Here is a 24,710-nt window from a genome sequence, read left to right on the forward strand (position 1 = left end):
TGTCGGCTCGTTGGTCTAGGGGTATGATTCTCGCTTCGGGTGCGAGAGGTCCCGGGTTCAAATCCCGGACGAGCCCCGTCTTTTGTCACTATCAAGCGTTAACTTCTTTGGGGCGTTCCCAATCTTAAATTCTATTCTAGTTTACATACCAGGCCCGTTTTTAGGAAAGTCGCCCGATTTCTGCTCTTACCTTCTTGCTATGTACATCTCTTGGACGCTCGAGGCTGCCAACATTTTGACCAATATCCATCTTGGGTTGCGGATGACGGGATGAGGGCGGGAGACATTCTGGGTCCTCTTAGAGAGGCAGGACTCGTCAAAGGCTTGGAGACCATCTGTGCCTTCCGATCACTCCTGCGGTCTTCAGACTTTCTGGAGACTCTCTTTCCGTTGCTATCTGTAACGGGCGTGGATTTGTGGTTTCCATCCTGAGTGTTTGGGGGAAAGGCCGTGTAGCCGGGAAAACAGCCTCGGCCTAGAACCCAGATCAGGGATCTGGAGAAAGACGGTTTCAGCTCACTCCTCGTTAGTATAGTGGTGAGTATCCCCGCCTGTCACGCGGGAGACCGGGGTTCGATTCCCCGACGGGGAGAAGTTGCTTATTTTGTTTCAAAACAACTGAATGATTAAACATTGAATTTCACCAAATTCCAGGAAAACACTGTGCATTGCCAGTCATAACTTAAAGTTTATGTGAGCTGCAAATCCCGATTGTAGAGGCCAGGTTGAACCTTTCCTTTGGCCCCCGGGCATGCGGGTCTGGATTTGCCCAGCAACTGGAGCAGTGTCTGTTGTTCTGGCTGATAGGCTGCACAGGGTGTACACGTTCGCAGGAGACTTGCGAATGACCGGGGTTGTGGCGGCGTGTCGGGCAGGTCTCCGTGGACTCCATGTCTGGGAGGCAACCTTTGGATATTTGTATCCACAGCCGACTTGGCCAAAGGGAGGAAGAAAAAAAAAGAGGGGTGTTGCGTTGGCCGGGAATCGAACCCGGGTCAACTGCTTGGAAGGCAGCTATGCTCACCACTATACCACCAACGCAGGCGACAGTACACCTTGCTGGGATACTATTTATAAGCATCTCTGGCGAATTTTCGGAATTAATATATCAGATTTGTGATTTTACTCCAAGTACGAACATGCAAAACAAAACTCACAGAAACGAAACGAGATATTTTGGATTTTTTGCCAATAGTACAGCTGGGAGTAAACGTAAAACTCTGGTTAGGAGTCAGTAAGACCATAATGACATCATCTCTGGAAAAACAAACAAACAAACAAACAAAAACAAACAAACAAAAAGTCCCAAATGTTGAAGTCTCTTCTCTGAGTTGAGCTTAGGCTGGTCCAAAACTAAAGAATTTGCCTTTCTGACAAACGCACCTACCTAAGCACGTTTCATTGTTTAACCACAGTTGATTTCCGTGTGAACACGAGCCTCCCTCGGTCTGAGAACTGTGTGAGGAAATCCTCCGAGCTCACGGCCGATAAGCATTCTATTCAGGAGCAACGCCAGCCACCTGGCGCACGGAGGCCTCGTGGCGCAACGGTAGCGCGTCTGACTCCAGATCAGAAGGTTGCGTGTTCAAATCACGTCGGGGTCATCAGTTGTGTTTGTTTTCTTTCTCGAAGAACTACAAATATTACCTTTTTACTACGTTAAGACCTTTTCTTTTCTCAAAGCTGCTAACAGTAATTGCCAGTGAACAGTACCCCAACTCTTGTACAGATGTATTTAAGACAATTAAATTTTCTTTTTTTCGGAAAAACTGTAGCAATAGTAATCACTTTAAAAACCATCGTTTTTGCTTTAGACTGCTCAATTTATGTTTACTGATGGGGTCCACAATTTTGTTCTGTTATTTTTGCTCAACATCTGTATGAAAAATATAATTTTATATTCCTTATAATTGGAGCGACCACCTAAAATTTTATGACAGCAATGTAAAGTATTAAGCAATTTTCCTGAAGTTGGACATTTGGCTAATTATTTGCACTTTTTCTTACTATTTAAAATGTTGCCACCAGCTTCACCCTTTTTGCTTGTTTGCTTGGTATGTTGATTTGGTTTTTTGGACGGTTGTTGGGGGTTTTGTTTTTCTTGATGTCTCCTGTAGCCCAACCTGGCCTGGGACTTAGGTAGCTTGAACTCTCCACCCTGCTATCTGCAACTCCCAAGTACTGACTTCCCCAGATCATATTATTTTCCTTGCCTTTACTAAACAAGATCTGTGTCGTGAATTACTGGAATTTTAGTTTTTAGTTAAAGGTTTTGAAACTTTTTTCAAGTGTAAGTGAACTTTTCCTCGCCCCCCCCCGCCCCTAGTGTTGTTGTCTTAGTTAAAATTTAAATCTGGCTGCTGTGTTTTTGGGTGCGGTCGCCAGCTCAGAGGTCCCGTCGCCGAATCTCAGAAAATTAAGGAAATCAAGGACTTTCTGCTCACAGCCCGGCTCAAGGAAGCCCAATCCCTCACGATCAAGAACAGGGATAACCTGAAGTTCAAAGTTCACCTCCGCAGGTTCTTTACTCCCTGGCCATCACAGACAAGAAGGCCACAGAAGCTGCAGCAGTCCTTGCCCATGGTTTAGCTGGGGAGGAGTTGAAATGAACCAGATTCAGCATTTGAATATATATATATTGAAAAGTCAAAAATAAAATAAAAATTTACATCCAATTTTTTGTCTTGCCATTTTTATTTAATTATTTTATAATCCTGGCTTGGAACTTACTGTGTAAACCAAATTGGCCTTGTACTTACAGAGATCCTCCTACCTCTCTGCCCCTTTTTGTCATCTCTGATGAACTTTGGATAGAACACAGAGTATTACATATAAAAGATACTTCTCTCTATACTTCTCACTAGGGGCCTGGAATCAGATATTTTTGCTTCCTTCAGTTTGCTTAAAAAAAAAAAAAAAAAAAAAAAGCAGAACAGCGGGGTGGTGGTGGCGCATGCCTTTAATACCAGCCTTCGGGAGGCAGAGGCAGGTGGTTATCTGTGAGTTCCAGACCAGCCTGGTCTACAGAGCTAGTTCCAGGTCAGGCTCTAAAGCCACAGAGAAACCCTGTCTCGGGAAAAAAAGCAGAACAAAAGAAAGAAAGAGAAACCCAGGCTAGAAAACTCTCCTTGCCCAACTCAACTTTCCCCCACACCACACCACACACACACACACACACACACACATGCACACATATACACACACACATACATAAGCAAACACACACACATACACACGAGCCTTTTCTTCTCCCCAGAAAGACACAGCTTCACATCCTGATGTTTCTTTGTTCCACCAACCCTTTGTCAGTGTGGCAGGGTTCCTGGTGAGGAATTTGGGACACAGAGTATTATCCACACAACAGATGCCATGCCAAGCAGAATCTTGCCTCCTTCACCTCACTCCCTCCTGGGCCTTGTCCTGTCTTGTGCCAGGACACTTTGTCACATGAACCAACACCACGGCACACAGCAGACTAGTCTTTATTGCAGAAGTTGTACATGCCCAAGCTTTGGAACCCCCAAAATAGTTCTGGTCCTTCCCTTGGCAGGAAAATGCTCCCTTATGGCCACCAGAAGAGTGCACACTTATAATTACTCAAGAGATGGAATGAAACTCAAGAGTTAACTCAGCCTGGGCATTGGTGGCTCATGCTTTTAATCCCAGCACTCAGGAGGCAGATGTAGGCAGATCTCTGTGAGTTTGAGGCCAGACTAGTCTACAGATGGAGTTCCAGGACAACCTCCAAAGCAATACAGAGAGGCCCTGTCTCAAGAAAAAAAAAATGTTAACTCAGTGGGAATTGGTAATTTATAGAATTTGAAAACTCCTAGCAATCCTCCTGCCTCAGGCCCCAGAGTGGTAGAATTACAAGCCTAATGTTAGAATAAGAAACATTAAAGGATTTTTAAGAACAAAGCATTTACAGAAGAGTGGATTTTGATTTGAACTGTGTTCAAATCCCACAGCTATCAGGGACCCAGCACAGAAAGTTCCACCACTGGAAACCTCTTTCTAGGAACTCAAAGGACATTTAAGAAGAAATAGAAAAGGGATAAGCAAGCTGGGCCTGATACTGTGTGCTTGTAATCCAAGTACTTTGGGAGCTGTGATGAGAGGATCAGAATTTCAAGGCAAGCCTGGGCTATATAGTGAATTGGAGGCCAACCTGAGCTTAACAGAGAGACCTGTCTCAAATAAAATCCAAATACTAATCAGACAAGGAGAATAGGGAATCCAGAAACACAGATACATATTCTACAACCATGGATTCAGCAAATTGCTTGTCTGTCTGTCTGTCAAACCTTCAAATCCATCTGTCTCATCTAATGGATTACATCTGTATTGACTTTTCCTCCCTGCATCATACTCCCTCACAGAGAGCTTTACTACTGTTTCACAGTATTTCCATAATATTAGGTAGCTAGGTGATCTAGAGATTAGCCAAAGAGCCTGAGAGAGTTACAAACTCAATGCAAATCTATGTCCTATACAATAGTATGCCTGTTTATATAAGGAACCTGAGCACTCTGGATTAGGTAACGTAGGGCGTTCTAAAGATGATACCCCAAGGATACTTAAAGAGGATTGTACAATCATTAAGGGCAGCATTTAAATTCTCCTGCGAAATAGATAGTTTTTGCTGTTTGTTCATTTTTTTCCGAGACAGGCTTTCTCTGTAATAGTCCTGGCTGTCCTGAAACCAGGCTGGCCTCGAACTCACAGACATCTACGAGTCTCTGCCTCTCCAGGTAAAACAGTTTAACCAAAGGCGTGGGCATAATTGTCTCTCCATCTGGCAGAAAAAAAGTTTTACACACGCCCATACACAGAGAGGGAGAGGGAGAGAGGGGAGAAGAGATAGGTAACAATTAATCTTAGTGTGTTGTTTTTGAGACAGGGTTCTACGCCCTGTCTAAATCCTCCTCTACTCCGCTCCCTCCCCATGACAGGGTTTTTGTCTGTGTAGCCCTGATGGTTCAAGAACTCGCTGTGTAGACCAGGCTGGCCTCGCCGCACTCAGGGATCCACCTGCCTCTGCCTCCTGAGTGCTGGGATTAAAGGTGTGCGCCACCACTGCCCAGTTTAAATTTTTGTTATTGTTTATATTATTTATTATTATTATTATTATTATTATTATTATTATTATTATTATTAATATTATTATTATACAAAAGTGTGATATCTTGGGAAAGCAGCCTCAGCCTAGAGAAAGGAGCATCTCAATCCGCTTCTTGTTTTGCGTCTCAACCAGTTACGTCACAAGAAACGTAGCCAATGAAAGCGGGCTTGGGTGGCGGCTCAGCCAATGGGCTCAGAGCGGGAGATTTGAAAGTGTCGGAGTCGCGGAGCCGCAGGGCAGGCGGCTTCTCCAACGTGCGGGCGCCGAGCTGAGAGGAGAGCCGCTGCGCCGTGGGCTCCGGAGGGCGCGGGTGGTCCACGGCGTCCGGCTCCGTTGGGCGGGCCACGTGCCAGCCCGGCCGCCTAGAGGGAGGGGTGCGGAGAGGGGCGCACAGGTGCGCCCCGACCTCGGCCTGCGCGCTGGTTTCCTTCCGCCCGCCCCCGCTTGCGCTCCCCGCAGATCTCTGCATCTTCTCCCTCTCACCGCTGCTTCCCTCTCTGCCCAGCTCTCCTCCGGCTTTTCCTTGAGATGGCCCAGAAGGAGAACACCTACCCGTGGCCCTACGGCTCGCAGAAGGTAAGGTCCCGGCCACATTCCTCGCCCCACCTCCCTCGGAAGGCAAGTCCTCGGAGGCAGATGGAGCACCCTGCCGATGGCTGTCCTCTAAGCGCTTCCGACGTGTTCCCCAAGAGTTTGCATGCAGAGCCCAGTCTGATCACTTGCAGCCGTATCCTATCCAGATGTTGTCAACCTGAATCTGAGGGCTTCTGCAGAGCTGAGTCTGCTTGTCACATGCAAATAATAACTGGGACTGAGCAAGCAGCAGTATTGTGCTTTCGGGCGGTGAATCCCACCCTTTAGTCTGAGAAAATGAACTACACAGAAATTAGACTGTAGAATACAAAGTTACTGTTTAACAGGTCCAGGAAGGTCTAAATTTTATTTGTGAGGCTGGATAGCAAACCCAGGACCTCCAGTTTTGATGTACCATTGAGCTACGCTTCAGCCCCAGAATTTATATTAATGAGTGGTTGTAGCTAAGGATCCAAATAGATTTGAAATTGTGTGTGTGTGTGTGTGTGTGTGTGTGTGAACGCATGGGCCAATCTATACTGATATCACTGGGGGAGGTTTGTAGGCACCCTGGGGCCTTCTCTTGGCTGAAGAAATGAGAAACCTGTAATACAGCACATCTGTAATGAGCTTGGCAAGCTAATGGGACCCTGAGCCCTACACCAAAATGAAGAGCTCTTCAGTCTGTCCCCGTTGGTGGGACCTGGGCATCCTGGACAGCCCATCTGCTTCCTTGTCCCAGATTCTTCCCGCATGAAGCACCGAGTAAAACCGAGAAGAGTGGAGTCTGAGTGTGACACCACTGTTACACTCACCGTGGTCACTATCAAATGGAATGATCTATTACTCAGCGAAGTCTGAAAGTGAAGAAGTGGCTTGAGGCCTTGAATATCCCTCAGCATCCCTCTGGTGTGGCAACTTCATGAGCTCGAGCTCTTATGTGAGCCTGGATGAATGTGGTGTAGAGCTATCCAGATTGGACGGTGCTGTGCTTGAGCAGGTGGTGTGGGCCAGGGCCAGGTGAATTGTTAGGTGTCAGAGGGCATCTTCTCCCTTGTCTTCGATTGCTTTCTTCATTCATTCCTTTACTTTGTTTGTTTGTTGATGTTTTGTGGGGAGGATGAGGGTGATGTTAAAACAAGGCCTTATTTAGCTCACACTGGCCTTGAACTGACTGTTGAGGATTGTCTTGAACTCCTGATCAAGGGCCTCCACCTCCTAAGTGCTGGGGTTACTGATGTGTGCCAGGAGACAGGGTTTCTCTGTGTAGCTTTGGAGCCTATCCTGGCACTCGCTCTGGAGTTCAGGCTGGCCTTGAACTCACAGCGATCCGCCTGCCTCTGCCTCCTGAGTGCTGGGATTAAAGGCATGCGCCACCAACGCCCAGCCTCAGGTTGTTTCTTAATAACCCATTTCTTCTGGAGCAATGAGCAGACCTCTGGGGCTAGGTAGTCAAACCATGGTGTATCACTATTGTTTGAACTGTGAGTGGATGGATGGACTCTTTAACAAGTAGCTGAAACGGTGCTTATAGCACATTCCAGCTAGACCACAGGGACAAGAACACACTCAGAGCTTCCCTTTTTTCCTCAGTCTCATTCAGGCCTGAACACCCTGCCCCAGAGAGTCCTGCAGAAGGAGTCTGCTGTGACATCTGCACTTGCCCTCATGAACCGGTCCAATGGCCAGTCCACAGGTACCTGGGACAATGGGGAGAGGACTGGCCCAAGGGGACCAGAATCCAAGAGAGGGTATAAGGCGAGAATGTCAAAGAGGAACTCAACATGCCTGCTCTCTCCTTAGCTGCCCCTGGCCAGAAGTTGGCTGAAAATGTCAGTCGGGGCTCCAATGCCTTGTAAGTACCCCAGAGTAAGTCGGGGAACTTAAACTGTGGTGAGGCTGAAATGGGGAAATTAAAGGGAACACAGATAGAGAGAAATCAAACACCTTAGAATCTGAGCCAGCCAGCCCTGAGCTAGCTGCCTTCCCCCCACTTTATTAATCAGGCGGTCCCTCACTATTGACGACTTTGAGATTGGGCGTCCTCTGGGCAAAGGCAAATTTGGAAATGTGTACTTGGCTCGGGAGAAAAAAAGTCATTTCATCGTGGCACTCAAGATCCTCTTCAAGTCTCAGATTGAGAAGGAGGGAGTGGAGCACCAGCTGCGCCGAGAGATCGAAATCCAGGCACACCTGCAGTATGCTACTCACCCCTGGCCCTGGCCCCTCTGCCAACCTCATCACCCCACATTCCTATTTCTGCATCCCCAGCCCTGTCTTACACCATCTGGACCACCTACCCAGCTCTTCCTTATACTTCCACCCTGATCTAGGTCTTTGCCATCTGTCCTGTCTCCTAGATGCAAGCCGAAGCTTCCTTTCTCTTTGCCCCAGACATCCCAACATTCTTCGGCTCTACAACTACTTCTATGACCGGCGTAGGATCTACTTGATACTGGAATATGCCCCGAGGGGGGAACTCTACAAGGAACTACAGAAGAACAGAACTTTCGATGAGCAGCGGACAGCCACGGTCAGGATCCGGTGTGGGGCATGAGGCTGTGGCTATTGCTGGAAGTGGAGGCCTGTTTGACCTTCTGCTATGAACTCTCGTAGATCATGGAGGAGCTGTCGGATGCACTGATGTACTGCCACAAGAAGAAGGTGATTCACAGGGACATAAAACCTGAGAACCTGCTGTTAGGTCTCCAGGGCGAACTGAAGATTGCGGACTTTGGCTGGTCTGTGCATGCTCCCTCCCTGAGGTATGGTGGGGCTCGGGGGCTGTCCCTCGTGTGAGGCTGTGATATACAGCTCTTCTGCAAGTTGTTCCTTGAGATGGGGTTTGTCTCCATGCAATATAGATGTAGCAAAGTCTTTACAAAAATAGGTAACACAATAATTCATGCTCTAAATTTTCTACTCTTTCTATGAAATATAGTGGGCCCTCTCTTACCATATCATTGTGGAAACTCCCACATGATTGATTGATTGATTGATTGATTGATTGATTGATTGATTGAAACAGGGTCCTATGTAGCACAGAATGACTTCAAACTCACTATATAGCCAAAGATAACCTTAAATTTCTGATCACCCTCCAAACATAGCTGAGTTACAGGCAAGCATCACCATGTCAAGTTTACCCCTGCCGACCCTGTTCATTCTAAGGAGATACGGCCTCACCGAGTTCCCCGGGCTGTTTTTAAAGGCCCAGGTGCAAATGAGTATCTGGTATCACAGGCATACGCTGACATGCCTGGTTACCAAGGTCACATTTTATTTGATTTGGTTTGGTTTTAGTGTTGAGGATGGAACCCAGGGCATTGCCTATGTTAGGAAAATGCTCTTTCACTGAGCCACATCCCTCAGAACCGCTTCCCAGTTTTTTAACTGTTTGGTTTTTTTTGAGACAGCGTTTCTCTGAGTAGCCCTGGCTATACTGGAACTCACTTTGTAGACCAGGCTGGCGGCCTCAAACTCAAAGAGATCCACCCGCCTCTGCTTCTTCCTGAGTGCTGGGATTAAAGGTGTGCTTACTATTGCTTGGCCTCTTCTTTTTAATAATTTATGTGCATTGGTGTTTTGTCTGCATGCATGTCTGTGTGAGGGTGTCAGATCTTGGAGTTACAGATAATTGTAAGCTGCCATGTGGGTGCTGGGAATTGAACCTTGGTCCTGCAATCAGTGCTCTTAACCACCGACAAATCTCTCCAGACCTCCTCTTCACAGTTTTGTTTGTTTGTTTGTTTGGGCTTTTTTTTTTTTGGTTTTTTGAGACAGGGTTTCTCTGTGTAGCTTTGGAGCCTATCCTGGCACTCAAGCTGGAGACCACGCTGGCCTCGAACTCACAGAGATCCGCCTGCCTCTGCCTCCCAAGTGCTGGGATTAAAGGCATGCACCACCAACGCCCGGCTCTCTTTACAGTTTTTAGACAAGATTTTACCCTGTAGGCCTACCTGGCCTCAGACTGACAATTTACCTCAAATGTCCAATTAAGCCAGAGGTAGTGGCTTATTCCTTTCAGTCCAGCCCTAGTGAGGCAATGGAAGGTGGATCTCTCTGAGGTTAAGTCCAGTCTGGTCTACTTAGTGAGTTCCAGGCCAGCCAAGGCTGTATTATAGAGAGAACCTGTATCAATATTAACAAAACAAAAATCTTGCCAAGGATTGGGATTAGAGGTGTATATCACAGTATCTGGTGACCTGATCATTGTTTAACACTTCTTGGTATTGCACAGTAAAAATATAAACCGACTTATTTAAGTAGTGTATATTCGGTGGATATTAGAGATGTTTTCTGTTTCTTCTTTGAAATGAGCATTGCCCTCATCTCTGATTGTTTTTATTTATTTTTTACTTATTGAGATTAAGATAGCTGGGCGGTGGTGATGCACACCTTTAGTCCCAGCACTTGGGAGGCAGAGGCAGGCAGATCTCTGAGTTTGAGGCCAGCCTGATCTACAGAGTTAGTTCCAGGACAGTCTCCAGGACAGTCTCCAAAGCTATACACAAAGAAACTCTGTCTCAAAAAAACAAAAAATTAAGATAATCCATTAGTGTGGCCAGACCTTCCTGGGATCTCTGAGCTGCCTACTATCAAGTAAAGAGAAAAGAGAGGCTGATTTTTTCGAGGCCCTACCCACTTCTCATCCCATCAGGAGGAAGACCATGTGTGGCACCCTGGACTATCTGCCCCCAGAGATGATTGAGGGGCGCATGCATAACGAAATGGTAGACCTGTGGTGCATCGGGGTGCTCTGCTATGAACTGATGGTGGGGAACCCACCCTTTGAGAGCCCTAGCCACAGTGAGACATACCGTCGGATTGTCAAGGTAGGATACCTGCCTGGGCTCTGTGTGCTGTGGAAGCCAGGGTCTGGGGTGGGCAGGGTAGATTTATAGGGCTCTGCACAGTCTCCCTATTTCATGAGCAGTACTTATTCTCTGACAACTTCATACAAATGCACCTTGATCACCCACCCCGACTCCTTTCCCAACACATGCCCCACCCACCGTCATGTCCTTTTTCTTTTTATAGCCCCCTGAGACCAGCTAGTGCTGCCAGCAACCTACCTGTACCCACACTCCCAAAGGAAAATGACTTCCTTTCTTTCCCTCAGCAGCCATCCATTGTTAATAATGCCTCCTTTGGGGGTTGCAAAAATCTCTTGAGTTGTCAAGGAAAATGTAGTCAGGGTAACACAGGTGAAACCTTTCTCTTTTCTTCCTCTGCAGGTGGACCTGAAGTTCCCTCCTTCTGTACCTGAGGGGGCCCAGGACCTCATCTCCAAGCTGCTCAAGCATAAACCCTCAGATCGGCTGCCCCTGGCCCAGGTCGCAGCTCACCCTTGGGTGCGGGCCCACTCTAGGAGGGTACTGTCTCCCTCTGCCCTTTAGACTGCTTTCTTCATTTTTGTCTCTGTTGTTTGTATATTTGTGTATGTGTTGGGGGGAGGGAGGGTTGCTCACAACCATCCCCAAATCCCGTTCTAAGGAATCTGACCTGTCTTCTGACCTCCACAGGCAAAACCATGCACACATGTGGTGCACATATGTGCAGACAAAACATATATAAAACAACAACAAAAAAAACACAGTACTGGAGAGATGGCTGAGCAGGGCTGTTTTTCCAGAGAACCAGGAGTTCAGTTCACAGTATACCACATGGTGCTTACAACCATCCGTAGCACTAGGCATGGATGTGGCACACATATACACAGTCAGAATTTTAAGGAGCCATAGAGTCTGATTTCTTTCAATTTGCCAAATGTTTTAAAATACCGTAAGTCAAAAATGCATTAATCCGTGAAACATGTTTAGTCTAGCCTATCTTAAAATTCAGAAAAATTATGTAGCACAAAGTATATTTTATAATAAAGTCTTAAATATTTCATGTTTTTGAATACTGTTTTGAGAGTAAAAAGTAGTGGTTATACTTTGGTAACATTATGAAGCCAAAAACCCCAAGTTAGCTTGGCATGTTGGTCCATGCACTCAGGGGGCTGAGTCAGGAGAATCACCATAAGTCTGGGACATCTTGGACTACAAATCACGTTCCAGGACACACAGTGATGCAAGTAAAACCTTTGCCTGCTCATGGGACTCTCTTCCTCCTGTTGGGCTGCTGTGTCCAACTTAAATTTGAAAGTTTTGCATAAGGGGACAGAGGAAGCTAGGGAGGAGTGGGGTGAATAGAACAAAGCATTATGGGGCTGGACTCAGCACTTAAGAACTCAGATTTGGTTCCAAAGAACTCAGGTTAGGCAAATTCACAACCATGGGATCTGACCTTTTTGTGGCTGTACACATGCACATGAATTTAAAAAAGTGTAATGGTATACATGTTTGAAAATGCCACAATTAAGTCTATTTCTTTATTATATTCTAATAAATTGTAATTTTAAGAAAATCCACAATTTGGTCAAAGTCCTCAGGAGCCAGTCACTTGCCCCAAACCCATCAGCTAGTAATCAAACCCCAGAACATAACTGTTTGGGGACATCAAAGGTTCAAACCATAGCACCATCCTATATATGGACTATTATGTAGTTCTTTTTAAATAAACATTTAATCAGTTGGTGGTGGTGAAACTATGAGAACATCTGGAACAGAGAGGAGCAGAGAACCAACTCAAAAAAAATTGTTCATTTATTTTGAGTGTGTTCCATGTTTGCTCTCACACCATGGCTCTTACGTGGAAGTTGAAGGACAAGTTCCCTCCTTTTCTACCATGTGGGACCCAGGGATTTAACTTGGGCTGCTGGGCTGCTAGTTGCCTACATCTCATAATCAGCTATATCTTGTGGATAAAAAATTATGTGTCTGCTCTGAACATACAAGAAATAAAGCTTGTTGGGGGTGGGGGTCAGGTGTATGGTGCCTCATGCCTGAATCCTAGCACTAGGGAGGCTCAGGCAGAAACATCTTGAGTTCAAGGCAAGCTGGGCTGCAGGAGTGTGGGCCACAAGACTTAGCCATATTGCTTAGAAGAGCAGACAGTGGGAAGGGGAGCACAGGAAAGGAGTTATGTAATGGAACTACTGTCTGTTGTGGAATGTTTGCTATAGGAGACAGGTGGAGTAGGCAGAAGACTAAGATGTATGAAGTGATGGTAGCTCAGCCTCACGTGAAGGCACTACATTCTGCCACTCTGGAAAGGCAACAGTACTCAAAACAAATTGGTGGAAAAACTAGCTAACAAGGTCAATAAAACAAGCCAGGCATTGGTGGTGCACACCTTTAATCCCAGCACTAAGGAGGCAGAGGCAGGAGGAGTTCGAGACCAGCCTGGTCTATGAGAGCTAGTTCCAGGACAGCCTCCAAAGCCACAGAGAAACCCTGTCTTTTGAAAAACAAAAACAACAACAACAAAAATCAATAAAACAAATAGCAGCACATGCTGTTGAGGATCAGGGGAAAGGAAAGCACTTATTCCTTGCTGGTGGGAGCGCAAACTTGTACAGCCACTATGGAAATCAGTAGAACAGTTCCTCAGGAAGCTGGAGATGGATGCACCTCAAGATCCTGCTATATCACTCTTGGGCATATACCCAAAGGACTCTACATCCTACTACAGGGACACTTACTCATCCATGACCATTCATAATAGAATTAAAAACAGCCTAGATGTCCATCAACTGATGAATGGATAACGGAAATGTGATATTTTTACACTACGACACTACAGGTGAATGAATAGAACTAGGAAAAAAATTATTCCGAGTGGGGTAACCCAGGCCCAAAAAGACAAAGATTGTTTTCTCTTATTTGTGGATGTTAGCTTTTAAGCTTTTGATGTGTGCTACAGTTTGAATAAGCACAAAGGTTAGGTACCTTGTAAACAGCTAGGGGTTAGGAGAGGATCTCTAAGAACAGGAAATAGAATATGTTATGGAGAAACGGGAGGGCTGGCAACTAACTAAATGGCATTTTTAAAAACATAGGAAGGCCAGACAGTGGTGGCACACACCTTTAATCCCAGCACTTCAGAGACAGAGGCCACCCTGGTCTACAGAATGAGTACCAGGACAGTCAAGGCTACACAGAGAAACCCTGTCTCGAAAAACCAAATAAACAACTATATGAAAAATCTGTAGAAGCTTCCTAAAATCTATACATATATGAAAGGAATCTAAATGGAATCACCAAATAGTAGGGAAGACAATACTAGACATCTTATGCCACCAAGTAAAACCTCCAGTGCCAGGGATGGTTCCATCTTGTTTAGTGGTTGGTCAAAGGGATCCTTTTGAGCTCTCTAAAGATCAAAGGCTGTTGCTAAGCCTATTCGTTACTCTTCCCAATCTAATGCTAAGTCCCCATTGCTGAAGACAACACTTACTTGTGTAACACAACACAGAGAAGTCGAGCCGGTGTCTAACTAGAAGCTTCACTCCTACTAACTAGTATTTATGGTACTGGAAGGCACTCTGCATGCTATTGGAAAGGAAAGGAAATCATCATTAACCCCCAGTGACAAACAGTGTTACCTACAAGTGCAATAACAGCACAAATGTTATGGAGATAACCACTTTTTAAAAATTGGACTTAAGGCTCACTCCAGGAGATGGAGCCCATACCAGACTACATAGGTCATGGGCCTAGGTTAGGTACCCAGCACTTATTCTGCTGCTGCTCTTCTACAGTCATAAAAATGATTCCTAATGGCATATTGCTATGCCCATGGAACAGTACGTCGCTCAACCCTCCTAAGAGAAGTTTCTTTCATTACACGATTATTAACAGAGACCCACAACTAGACGAAGTGCAGAGAGCGAGAGACTTTGAAGTATTCAGTCCTAAATGGGATATCTTCATCAAACCCTCCCCTCAGAGGCCAGGACTCTACGTGGAAGAAGAGCAGAAAGATTGTGAGAGCCATAGGTGATGGATGACCAAGTACAATGGTATAGTGGGACTGATGCACATGTGAACTCCCTGAGACTGTGGTAGCATGTACAAGGCCTGCACAGGTTTCAGTCAGACGGTCCCGCCCTGAGGAGGGAGGGTACAGAAAGCCCCACCCCTAATCAACCTATCTGCAACTGACACCTGCTGGCAAAGGGAAAATCAGTTTTCTTTAACAGAGTCTCATTGGGTTTATCAGTCACATTCAAATGCAGACACTGTGCCCAGAAAGAGTTGGCTAATACAGTACCAACTCAGTGGTATTTTTTATGGACTTTTTGTTTTGTTTTGCTTTAGACATTTTTTTTTTGCCTTAGTCTTTTGCTTGGTTTTGATGTTAATTTTTGTAGCTTTTTGGTGTTTCTTGCTTTGCTCTTGTTTATTTTCTGTGTATCAGTGTTTTGCCTGCAAGTATGTCTGTGTGAGGGTGTCAGATCTTGGAGTTACAGACAGCTGTGAGCTGCCATGTGGGTGCTGGGAATTTAACCCAGGTCCAGCAATCAGTGATCTTAACTTCTGAGCTCTCTCCAGCCCTTTTGCTTTTATATTTATCTATTCATTTATTTGTTTGTTTATTTTGGTTTTGTTTTGTTTTTAGGCAGAGTTTCTCTGTGTAGCCCTGGCTGTCCAGGAACTCACTCTGTAGACCAGGCTTGCCTTGAACTCACAGAGATCCTCCTGCCTCTGCCTCCCTAGTGCTGGGATTAAAAGTGTGCATCACCATCGGAACACCTGGTTTGCTTTTATTTTTAAAGGAGAGAGAGCATACAAGTTGGGTGGGTAGGGAGATGGGAAGAATCTGGGGGGAGTTAGGGAGGGAAAACACGATTAAAATATATTGTATGAATTTTTTTCAATAAAAAATAATAAAAGAAAATCTATTAGTGAAAGAGAGAGACACACAAAGAGAGAAAAAGCCAAAATGTACACTTTCACATCAAATGTCATCTTATTATTTGAATTTAAAACCCATTTTGGCGGTGGCAAGTTATTCCTTTGGCATGTTTTGCGATTCCTTGAATTATGGTTAAAAAAAAAAAAGTTAAAAGACTTGCAAAAACCGGGCAGTGGTGGCGCATGCCTTTAACCCCAGCACCTGGGAGGCAGAAGCAGGAAGATCTCTGAGATGTTCGAGGTCAGCCTGATCTACAAAGAGAGTTCTAGGACAGCTAGGGCTGCACAGAGAAACCCCGTCTTAAAACAACATCAATAGCAAGAAAAACAAGAACAGAATAAGGACAATCAGGGTGCAGAGGACTGCAAAGGTCAATGTTGGTGCTGGCAAAAAGGGAAAGTAAAGACTGCGATGGTTATCAGCGGCGACTGTACAAACTAAACTCTTCACATAGGACTCCGTTTCAAAAACAACAATCACACCTATCATAAGCCAAGGGAAAATGTTAACAATAAAGACAAGGGACCCAGAGCTTCGGTTGTGTTTTGCAGCTGACGACTTTTCAACCAACAGTTAGCCCAGGGAAAACAGTCTCCACCCGCTACAGAAACTACAGTGCCCAGCGAGATGTGGCCCCTGCCTGAATCTTGGTCTCGGTGTTGGAAATCCTCTTCCTTCTCATTTATTTTAGTCCCGGTGTCTTCTGTCTCTTCCTCAACCCCGTGCTCCAACGCTTCTTGTTTATGTCAAATCTCATTGCTTCCGAGGTTCAGGAAAGCCGCTCTCCTCTCCGCCTGCAGGATGGCTTTGACGGTCTCCATGCACGGCTCTCTGCGTCTTCCCGTCAGAGAGAGGCCCTTCCTGACCCAGCCCTCATCTAACTACACCTGCTTACTCTCAATGACAGCCCTGTATCTCCCCCCCGCCCCGCAGAGGGCTTATCAACACCTATGATCTTTCCTCTCGAGACAAAAATCACGTATGTACCCTCCAATGAGGGCCAGCTCTACGCAGAGGGGACGGGAGCCCGCGGAGTGAGAACAAGCCCGGGGAAGTTAAGTCCATACAGGCCTCTCGGCAGCTCGGTCCACAGCGAGACGCTCTGGGTGGTCCAACGACCATGCCCGTCAGCGTCTCCAGGGTGGAACCACTCTCTCGCGTTGGGCTGACAATCCTGGCTTTAAAGTACTCCCATCCCGAGAACCTCCGGAAACCCCACGAAGGACCCCCCCCCCGCTGGGTGGGGTTGCTAGGACCCCATCACCGCGGACGTAGCGCCTGGCCCCGCCCCCGCGGGACTCTGGGCTCTCCTCCGGGTTCGGTTCTTTTAAGATCTGCCCCTTCCACTTCCCGGGAGGGCGGGGCGGCCAGCACAGCTGTCACCTCCTCGCTGCCACCCGACTGGCTTTCGCGTGTGTTCCGCGGTCCCAATAACAGCTCTTCGCCCGGAACTTCCGGGGGGAGGGGCCGACCCAAACACCGAGTCCTTCCTGTCCGTCCCATCATCAGCCGGCTGCCAATCGGCGCGCCGCCGCCAACGCCCCTTAAAGGCGCCGCCGCCGCAGCTGCGGAGCCCGGCGAGCGTCTCGCGGCTCCGGCCCCCACCCGCAGTATGGAGGCCGCCCCGGGGCGGCTCGGGCCGGAACCGGACCCGTCGGCCGCAGCCAGCCATCAGGCCGCGACTTCCAGCGGCAAGCCGGTCCCGACGCCCTCGAAGCCGCCCTCGGCCTTGACGGTGCCCGGGGAGCTTGAAGAGGCTGAGAACGTTGGGGTCGCGAGCCGTCACCCACGAGCGTCCCCGAGGACGTCGAGCGGCAGCGTCGTCCACCGGCCGGAGCCGGATGCCTGGGAGGACCAGCCGGGCATCCGGGCGACGCCGTCAGGGCCCGGGGACCACCGGGGGCCCGCAGGTTCTGAGCACGCCCCGGCCCCGTCCTCCTGGCACCGGGAGCCCGAGCCCGAGCCCGGCGAGAACCAGCCTTCCGCCCCGAGGGCCTGCCGTCGAGGGAGCCCCGGCGGCGTCGAGATGAGTGTGGAGCCGCCGCTGCAAGAGACTGAAGACCGCAACGGAGAGGAGGCAGAGGCGGAGGCGGAGGCGGCGGGTAGGGCCGGCCGCTCGTTCCCCAGCCGCCTTCAGGACAGCCGCAGCCTGGACGGGCTGAGTGGGGCGTGCGGCGGAGGGGCGTCCTCCGTGGGCGGCGAGGCCGGCGCGGGCGGGGGGCGTCGCGCCACCATCTCCAGCCCCCTGGAGCTCGAGGGCACGGTGAGCCGCCACGGCGACCTCACCCACTTTGTCGCCAACAACCTACAGCTCAAGATCCGACTGAGCGCCGCCCCCCCGCCCCTGCCCCCGGCCTCCGCGCGGCCCTGCCTGACGCCCGCACCCACTCCCACGATTCCTCCCATCGACCCCGACGTGCTGAGGGATCTGGAGCGGCTGAGTCGCGATCTGGGCGGCCGGGTGGACCGTCTGCTTCGCGGGCTGGGTGGGGCGGTACAGGAGCTGACGGCACTGAGCGTGGGCTGTATCCAGACCTACCGCGACGCGGTGGATTCCTTAGGCGAAGCCGTGGACATGAGCATCAAGGGCATGTACACCTTGCTTGCGCGCTGCGAGGAGCTGGAACGGGCTCTGCAGCCGGTTCAGGGGCTGGCACGCCAAGTCCGAGATATCCGACGCACTCTGGAAGTGTTGGAGGCCCTATGCAAGTGACCAGGAGGACAGATGAGAGGCCAGGCCAGGGCCCAGTAAGGCCCTAAGGATTTTTCGAGGTGCCCTGGTGAAAACTGCAGAGGGGGAGGCCTGTGTGTACGGGTCTTCCACAAGCATCTAGGTAGCCTGTGCCCATTCTGAGCATAAGGAGTGTGAACGGGGAAGTTATATTTTCCTGGGGGAAGGGATGTAGCTCTTCTTCAATTGGCCATCTGTAGCTACCCTGTTCTTCCTCTTCTCCCTAGCTAGAACGCCATCCTTGGGGACACAAACCCTTAGATCTCTTCTGGGGAGTGGGGCAGACCCCCCACGTGCGATGGGAAGCGGCCACAGCCCGCTGTGGCTGTCTTGATTCCAACGGTCAGACCTCAAGTGCTAGGGGCTTTAGGAGCTTGAGTGGTCCTTGGCCACACACCATTCGGGCAAGGGCGCACATCTGCAGATGCATAACCTCCTGCTTCTTCCCTCTGGGCCCCTAAAATGCCACGGGGTGGAGCTAACAGGAGCACATTTCATGGTGGAGGGGGTGAGGTGGGAGGTGTCTCACTGCTCTCTGCTCAGGTAGAACTGTTGCTGGTTTAGAAGCCCACCTGTTGTGGAGTATTCTAATCCATTTTGGCTTTTTGAGTTTTGTGGAATTAAAGTGCCGCTGCTGCTGAGGCTGAGCTTGTTTTTGTGTGGGGTCGAAGGGATTGACAAGCCAAAGGAATGGGAATAAAGGCTGGGGTGGTTCATGGAGCTCCCTGGGGGTGGGAACTGGGAGTATGGGGATGGAAGTATCCGGCTAGATGGAGAAGCTCCTGCATCAGATCTAAAGGAGATAATTACACAAAGGGCCCAAAGAGACACCCAAAGTAGAAACAAGGCACTATAGAGGAGGGGAAAGGCCTTTTTTCTGCTCCCGACGACGGGCATGTAGATGCTAGGTAGATTGGTTGTCTTGGTTATGGAGTTAATATAAAACTCCTGATAGCACTGTCCCTGACCTCTGTGCAAATCACTCATGTATGATTTGAGACAATTGTGACCAAATCACAAAGGCTGTATTCTCTTTACAATTTACACAGTACACTCAGGAACTACGTGTTATGATCATAGAATCTCCAAGATCACAAAAGTAACGTTACCCACACCCCAAGACACTCCCATATTTTGGACATATTCCAGAACATTTGTTTAGTTCAAATTGTTTCAGGATTATAAGTATTGATCTATGGAGTATTCTTAAATGTCTCATTTTTAGAAAAGTAATTAAAACTCCTAAGACCACCTTGTTAAAAAGAAATGAAACTAAATTTAGGAATAAAACTGAGCATTCCATACCTTATAATTGCAGCGGGGAAAAAAACTGGTCCTGGCCCGTACGGGGATCGAACCCGCGACCTTGGCGTTATTAGCACCACGCTCTAACCAACTGAGCTAACCGGCCAGTTACGAAAGTCATGTTATTTTGAAGTCATGTAAAGGGAAAGCAATTTCAACTGTACATGAAGATCTTTTACTCTACAGCCATTTTGGAAAACACAATATTCAAAGTAGTTAAGTACTTAGGTTAGCAATCAAGCTGCAATTCTGACAAACCCGAGTGATGTGATTTTTGCACCTGATTGCTGGTCAGAGCGTGATGTTCAAGGAGGGTCAAGATATTGTAGCACACACTCCCACATTTAAAATCACAAGGACAGCAGGGACTCTGGATCGACGGTCACGTTCAGGTCTCAAGATGTGTTGGAACGTGTTGGAACTTGTCTAGGTTCCGTAAAAGCAAAACACAGAGGCACCGCTGGGATTCGAACCCAGGATCTCCTGTTTACTAGACAGGCGCTTTAACCAACTAAGCCACGGCGCCCATATGGTGATGTGACACCTTCACTACTTGGCCAGGTCAATTCCAGGGCAGATAAACAACCATGAACTATTTCCTGGCAGTGTTGGAAAATGTAGGTGGAAGGACTGAAAACAGGGTGGGATAAGGTGTTGTGAAGACTCGGAAATTATGAGGGCAGAAACAATCGCCTCTAAATTACAAAACTGAATGTAGTCCTCAAACAGCTACACACGACGAGGATGGGATTCGAACCCACGCGTGCAGAGCACAATGGATTAGCAGTCCATCGCCTTAACCACTCGGCCACCTCGTCCACGTATTCGCTGTGCGGGTTGGCTTCTCTGAGAGCTGAACTAATGTAGTCCTTTCTGCATTTCGGTCCACAACTGCAGAGCGTACTCGCAGAGCAGTAATGGTACCTCTCGGCGGCCGGGAACACTGAATGTTCCAAATGCGGCTGGCTGGCCTTAAGGGTCCTGCTCTCTGTTCAGGACTACCTGGATTATCCGCAAAAAATACTCACTAGACAGGGCCGCATCAAGATTTGGCTCCCGAGCTTTCCGTTCTTGTTCTTTAAGATATGTTTTTTCTTTGATCATTGGGACAAAAAATAAAGGAAACTACATAAAAATTCTAGAAAAGGGGAAGCTGACCCCGACGTGATTTGAACACGCAACCTTCTGATCTGGAGTCAGACGCGCTACCGTTGCGCCACGAGGCCGGCCGGCCACGTCCTTGCATAGGTCTCCTCATGGCTACTATAGGAAGGCTTCCTCTTCCTTTCACACATTCTGCATATGTTCCCACGTTCACACACACACACACACACCCCTTTTTTTATTTGTTTCTGGAAACCCAAAGAATAGAGCCTCTCCCCTTGAAGGAAGCGCCATTATTTAATTTACAGCAAGCAGCTTCACACCTCTGGCTCCACGGCCTCCCCACCCTGTCCCTGGAGTCTTGTGAAAGGAGATCAATGGCGCTTCCCTCATCCCAAAGGCAAGCATTGGTCCGATTTCCCACTATCACACTGCTGAGGCCTGGTCTTCACTGGATCCAGGCGGAAAGCGGTTTGTTGGCCTTCCCCCTCCATTGTCTGTCTTCGTCTTAAAAATTCTTTCACCAGAGGTGTCTTTTCTCCTTATACCGCAGCGTGCAACGTTCCCTCGCTCCGGCTCTCAACTGTCCACACCCAGGGCTCCTGAACCCTGCTCACAGACCCTGGTGTTGGCGCCTGTGGACGCCTCCCCTCGACTAATCATTTCTTCTTCGCAGATCTGCTCGGACCATGACAGGCCTCTTGCCTCTCCCTCACACCCGGTTTCCAGCCCCCAGACCCCATCCGTCCCATTCCTTTAGGAGTCCATTCTCTCAGTCCACAGAGCTGGCTGACTATCTCAAGCTCCTCTCTGATTTCCTGGGCCCCAGAAGGTCCTCCATCACCCACTGGCTTAAAATCACAGGCTCTTTGAGGTCCGGATCAGGGACGTCTTGCCTTCTTGGGTTTACAGAATAAGGAAGTTGAATTGTTAACGCTGTGGGCCCCTCATATACAATTCACGTTTTGGCTACTTAGAACACATTAGTTTTTTTTTTTTTTTTTTTTTTTTTTTTTTTTTTTTTTGAGACGGGTTCTCTGTGTAGCCCTGGCTGTGGTGGAACTGGCTCTGTAGGCCAGGCTGGCCTTGAACTTGCAGAGATCCCCCTGCCTCTGCCTCCTGAGTGCTGGGGTTAAAGGCATTCAGCACCACTGCTGACTGACATATGATTTAATCTTTACTGATAAATTATTTGGTTTTAGAAGAAACAACGAGTAACCCATGCTTTTAATCCCAGCACTCAGAAGGCAGATGCAGATATTTCTGAGTTGGAGGCCAGGCTGGTCTATACAATGAGTTCCAGGCAAGCCAACGGCCATATTGTAGAACCCTTTCTCAAAAGGACAAAAAAAAAGACAAACTTTTATTTTCTACTAAATAGTGAGTAAAGAATAATGGGGGTGTGACAAGCTTCAAAATACAGGCATTAGAGGAAGGTGAGGCAGAAGAATCTCAAATTCAAGAACAACCTGGGTTACTTAGACACTGCCTAGAAAAGAAAAACACCTGGTGTGGGGGTAAACCAGCACTGCAGTCAAGATTGGTTCAAGGCCATCCTATGCTATATTTCAAGCTTTAGGACAGTTTGTTTTTGATGGAGGAGTAAACCAAAAACTAATAAAATGGTTTATGTGTAATAAAAAATGGAACACAGAGATCTCTAGGTGACTCTGTGTTGTAGACATTTGCTTTGGAATCAAAGTGTTTAGTATAACTATAAAATGAATTGAAAAGTTAAGATGGTGGCCTGGCACACACACTTGGCACAGATCACATGTCAGTTTGCAGGCAGTTCCATGATGAGCTAGAAGCTCATGTCTGACCTCACATTGGCACTCACTCTTGAATTGCCCACTCTGTCCCACCACGTGGGTGGCCCATTGAGCCTGGAGGATGTGGAGGAGTTACAGCAGCCCCTACTGTGGACAAGCTGACCAAAGCATGAAGGCAACCTAGGAGGGTCTTGATCCTTGACCCAGGTAGGCTCTATCCATTGGTCTTGATAGAGCTGGCTGTTCTCGGAAGAAGGCAGACTCTCAAGTCCAGGGAAATGCATTCTCTTCTGATGATCAGCACAAAGCACACGTCATCAGCAGTGGGGCAGCTCTTTCTCCACAGTGATGTTTGCCTGCTCTAGGACAGGCTGCCAAAGGAAGTCCATTCCTAGCAACTGATTTGGAGACTAACTCAGTAAATCTAGGGTGAAGCTGATGCCCAGCATGCGTTGCCAATAAGCTACCAACATGTGTACCAATGCCTGTATCTGAGAAGAAAGCATAGTCCCCCAGGCCCTGGCAGTGCCCCAAGTTCAGAGATGTATATATACTCTTTTGTTCCTTCCTAACAATGGTGATTTGAACTATCAGATAATGTTTGGGATCACTTTTCCTGACCCCACCCCACCCGTGTGTCTCTGTCTCTGTCTCTGTCTCTGTCTCTCTCTCTCTCTCTCTCTCTCTCTCTCTCTCTCTCTCTCTGTGTGTGTGTGTGTGTGTGTGTGTGCGCGAGTGCGCACCCCACAAACATTAGGAGAGAGTCCTAAAGTGAGAAGCCTTTTGAAGAACACTCATCACCCACACATAGTACCTCTTATGGCCACAGAGTGGCACTAAAACTCAAAAACACTAAAACTCAAAAACAGCTTTTCTAGGGCAGGCTTCTGAGAACCAAGGTCATGGAAAATGACAGGACAGACTTACAATGCTCACTTAGTAACATGAAGTGTGATTACCTAGTTTCTGCCATGTAGTAGGCCTCTTAGGCTGGAAGCACTATAGGCAGAAAACCCCAAACTTCCAGATGCTAGAACTTCAGATCCCACAACCAAACCCAGATCTTTTACCTCTGAATATCTCTCCTGGAGGGGTCATGATACTTGCCAGTGACCCTAGAACTTGGGAGGTTGAGACAGGAAAACTGCCAATGAGTACAAGGTCAACCTAGAGTACTCAGTGAACTTCAGGCTAGCCAGGACTACAGAGTGAGACCCTGTCTTTAAAAATAAAATGAGTATCTTTAGATCTCTTGATTCCCTCCCTCCACCTGTTTGATTTCATCTGATTGGAGCCCCAACCTATCCCTTCTAGATGTTTCTTTCACATCTTCCCTACTCAGCTTCTACTTAAAATCTATTTTCCATGTTGCAACCAAAGTCTAAATTACAAATCTGACTGTGTTGAGTCATGGCTGCAGAAACAGAGAATTTATCTCTTGTCTCCCCCTTCCATAGGCTTCAGAACTTCTGGCTTCCTCTCTGTCTGCCAAACACAGCCATTGCTCCTCCCTCTGTCTGGAATGCTGTTTCCCCAGATCTTCACTGGGCTGACTCCTGCCTGCCCTTGGACCTTGGGACATCTGTAAAAGCATGTCCCAGGCTTTTCTCATTCTTCATCCTGTCTCACTATCATACCCTATGACACAGTTTCTTTGGCCTGGGAATAGTCCAACTTGCTACAACATCACGGAGCTCAGCCTCACAAGTCACAAGCAGGGAGGAGAAACGAACTCATCCATTCCTTCACTTTGTCTGTGCCCTAAGCATGCTTGCATGTTTTATTACACTCTTAACTTCTGTGATGGGAGAATACAAAACAAAACAAAAACAAAAACAAACCCTCATCTCTCATTATTTTTTTTTTTTTCTGGTTTTTCGAGACAGGATTTCTCTGTGGCTTTGGAGGCTGTCCTGGAACTAGCTCTTATAGACCAGGCTGGTCTCGAACTCACAGAGATCCTCCTGCCTCTGCCTCCCGAGTGCTGGGATTAAAGGCGTGCGCCTCCAATGCCCGGCCTCTCATTATTAAAAATAAAAAACAAAATAAATGTAGGTGGCAAACAAACACCTTTGATCCCAACTCTCTCCGGAGTAATGGGATTAAAGCTGTGTGCTGATACACCTGGCAATTTATTTATGCATTTATTTAGGGTTTTCAAGACATGGTTTCTCTGTGTAACAGTCCTGACTGTCCTGGAACTCACTTAGTAGACCAGGCTGGCCTAAAATTCACTGAGATCCACTTGCCTCTGCCTCCCAAGTGCTGGGAATAAAGGTGTGCACCACCACTGCCCAGC

The 24,710-nt window shown here is 47.8% G+C and overlaps 2 protein-coding genes and 8 non-coding genes across 16 annotated transcripts; 5 read left to right on the forward strand and 5 right to left on the reverse strand.

Annotated features, from left to right (window-relative positions):
* Nucleotides 1–4: 4 nt before the first annotated feature.
* Nucleotides 5–76, forward strand: Trnap-cgg. Its single transcript has one exon. It is a non-coding gene; the product is annotated as a tRNA-Pro (tRNA).
* Nucleotides 77–520: 444 nt separating this feature from the next.
* Nucleotides 521–592, forward strand: Trnad-guc. Its single transcript has one exon. It is a non-coding gene; the product is annotated as a tRNA-Asp (tRNA).
* A 377-nt stretch (nucleotides 593–969) lies between these two features.
* On the reverse strand, nucleotides 970–1,041 carry Trnag-ucc. Its single transcript has one exon. It is a non-coding gene; the product is annotated as a tRNA-Gly (tRNA).
* Nucleotides 1,042–1,532: 491 nt separating this feature from the next.
* On the forward strand, nucleotides 1,533–1,604 carry Trnaw-cca. The gene has a single exon. It is a non-coding gene; the product is annotated as a tRNA-Trp (tRNA).
* A 3,728-nt stretch (nucleotides 1,605–5,332) lies between these two features.
* Aurkb (aurora kinase B) lies at nucleotides 5,333–11,590 on the forward strand. Of its 7 annotated transcripts, none has more exons than XM_035447880.1 (9): nucleotides 5,334–5,698; nucleotides 6,438–6,715; nucleotides 7,289–7,391; nucleotides 7,499–7,550; nucleotides 7,702–7,893; nucleotides 8,056–8,228; nucleotides 8,312–8,460; nucleotides 10,356–10,530; nucleotides 10,933–11,094. In XM_035447880.1, the coding sequence occupies exons 3-9, from the start codon at nucleotides 7,377–7,379 to the stop codon at nucleotides 11,092–11,094; spliced, it is 918 nt and encodes a 305-aa protein (XP_035303771.1). In that variant the 5' UTR covers nucleotides 5,334–5,698; nucleotides 6,438–6,715; nucleotides 7,289–7,376. The 7 variants fall into 7 exon arrangements, with proteins under 7 accessions (XP_035303772.1, XP_035303771.1, XP_027282864.1 ...); XM_027427065.2 differs by having other exon boundaries at nucleotides 5,337–5,698; nucleotides 8,090–8,228; XM_027427060.2 differs by lacking the exon at nucleotides 6,438–6,715 and having other exon boundaries at nucleotides 5,337–5,516; nucleotides 5,628–5,698; nucleotides 8,090–8,228.
* A 5,397-nt stretch (nucleotides 11,591–16,987) lies between these two features.
* On the forward strand, nucleotides 16,988–18,872 carry LOC113836791 (BLOC-1-related complex subunit 6-like). Its single transcript, XM_027427059.2, has one exon. It carries the CDS (start codon nucleotides 17,112–17,114, stop codon nucleotides 18,210–18,212), a length of 1,101 nt encoding a protein of 366 aa, XP_027282860.2. The 5' UTR covers nucleotides 16,988–17,111; the 3' UTR covers nucleotides 18,213–18,872.
* Nucleotides 18,873–19,567: 695 nt separating this feature from the next.
* Nucleotides 19,568–19,641, reverse strand: Trnai-aau. The gene has a single exon. It is a non-coding gene; the product is annotated as a tRNA-Ile (tRNA).
* Nucleotides 19,642–19,987: 346 nt separating this feature from the next.
* Trnat-agu lies at nucleotides 19,988–20,061 on the reverse strand. Its single transcript has one exon. It is a non-coding gene; the product is annotated as a tRNA-Thr (tRNA).
* A 210-nt stretch (nucleotides 20,062–20,271) lies between these two features.
* Nucleotides 20,272–20,353, reverse strand: Trnas-gcu. Its single transcript has one exon. It is a non-coding gene; the product is annotated as a tRNA-Ser (tRNA).
* Nucleotides 20,354–20,689: 336 nt separating this feature from the next.
* On the reverse strand, nucleotides 20,690–20,761 carry Trnaw-cca. Its single transcript has one exon. It is a non-coding gene; the product is annotated as a tRNA-Trp (tRNA).
* Between the last annotated feature and the right edge of the window lie 3,949 nt (nucleotides 20,762–24,710).

The sequence above is a fragment of the Cricetulus griseus genome, chromosome 7, assembly GCF_003668045.3.
Source record: "Cricetulus griseus strain 17A/GY chromosome 7, alternate assembly CriGri-PICRH-1.0, whole genome shotgun sequence".
In the NCBI taxonomy this organism is placed as follows: Eukaryota; Metazoa; Chordata; class Mammalia; order Rodentia; family Cricetidae; genus Cricetulus; species Cricetulus griseus.

Coding starts and splice junctions, on each gene's coding strand:
- Aurkb (XM_027427060.2), top strand. CDS start 5,651: ATGGCCCAGAAGGAGAACACCTACCCGTGGCCCTACGGCTCGCAGAAG. Junction 5,699..7,288: donor GGCCCTACGGCTCGCAGAAG/GTAAGGTCCCGG, acceptor TTTTTTCCTCAG/TCTCATTCAGGCCTGAACAC. Junction 7,392..7,498: donor GTCCAATGGCCAGTCCACAG/GTACCTGGGACA, acceptor CTCTCTCCTTAG/CTGCCCCTGGCCAGAAGTTG.
- LOC113836791 (XM_027427059.2), top strand. CDS start 17,112: ATGGAGGCCGCCCCGGGGCGGCTCGGGCCGGAACCGGACCCGTCGGCC.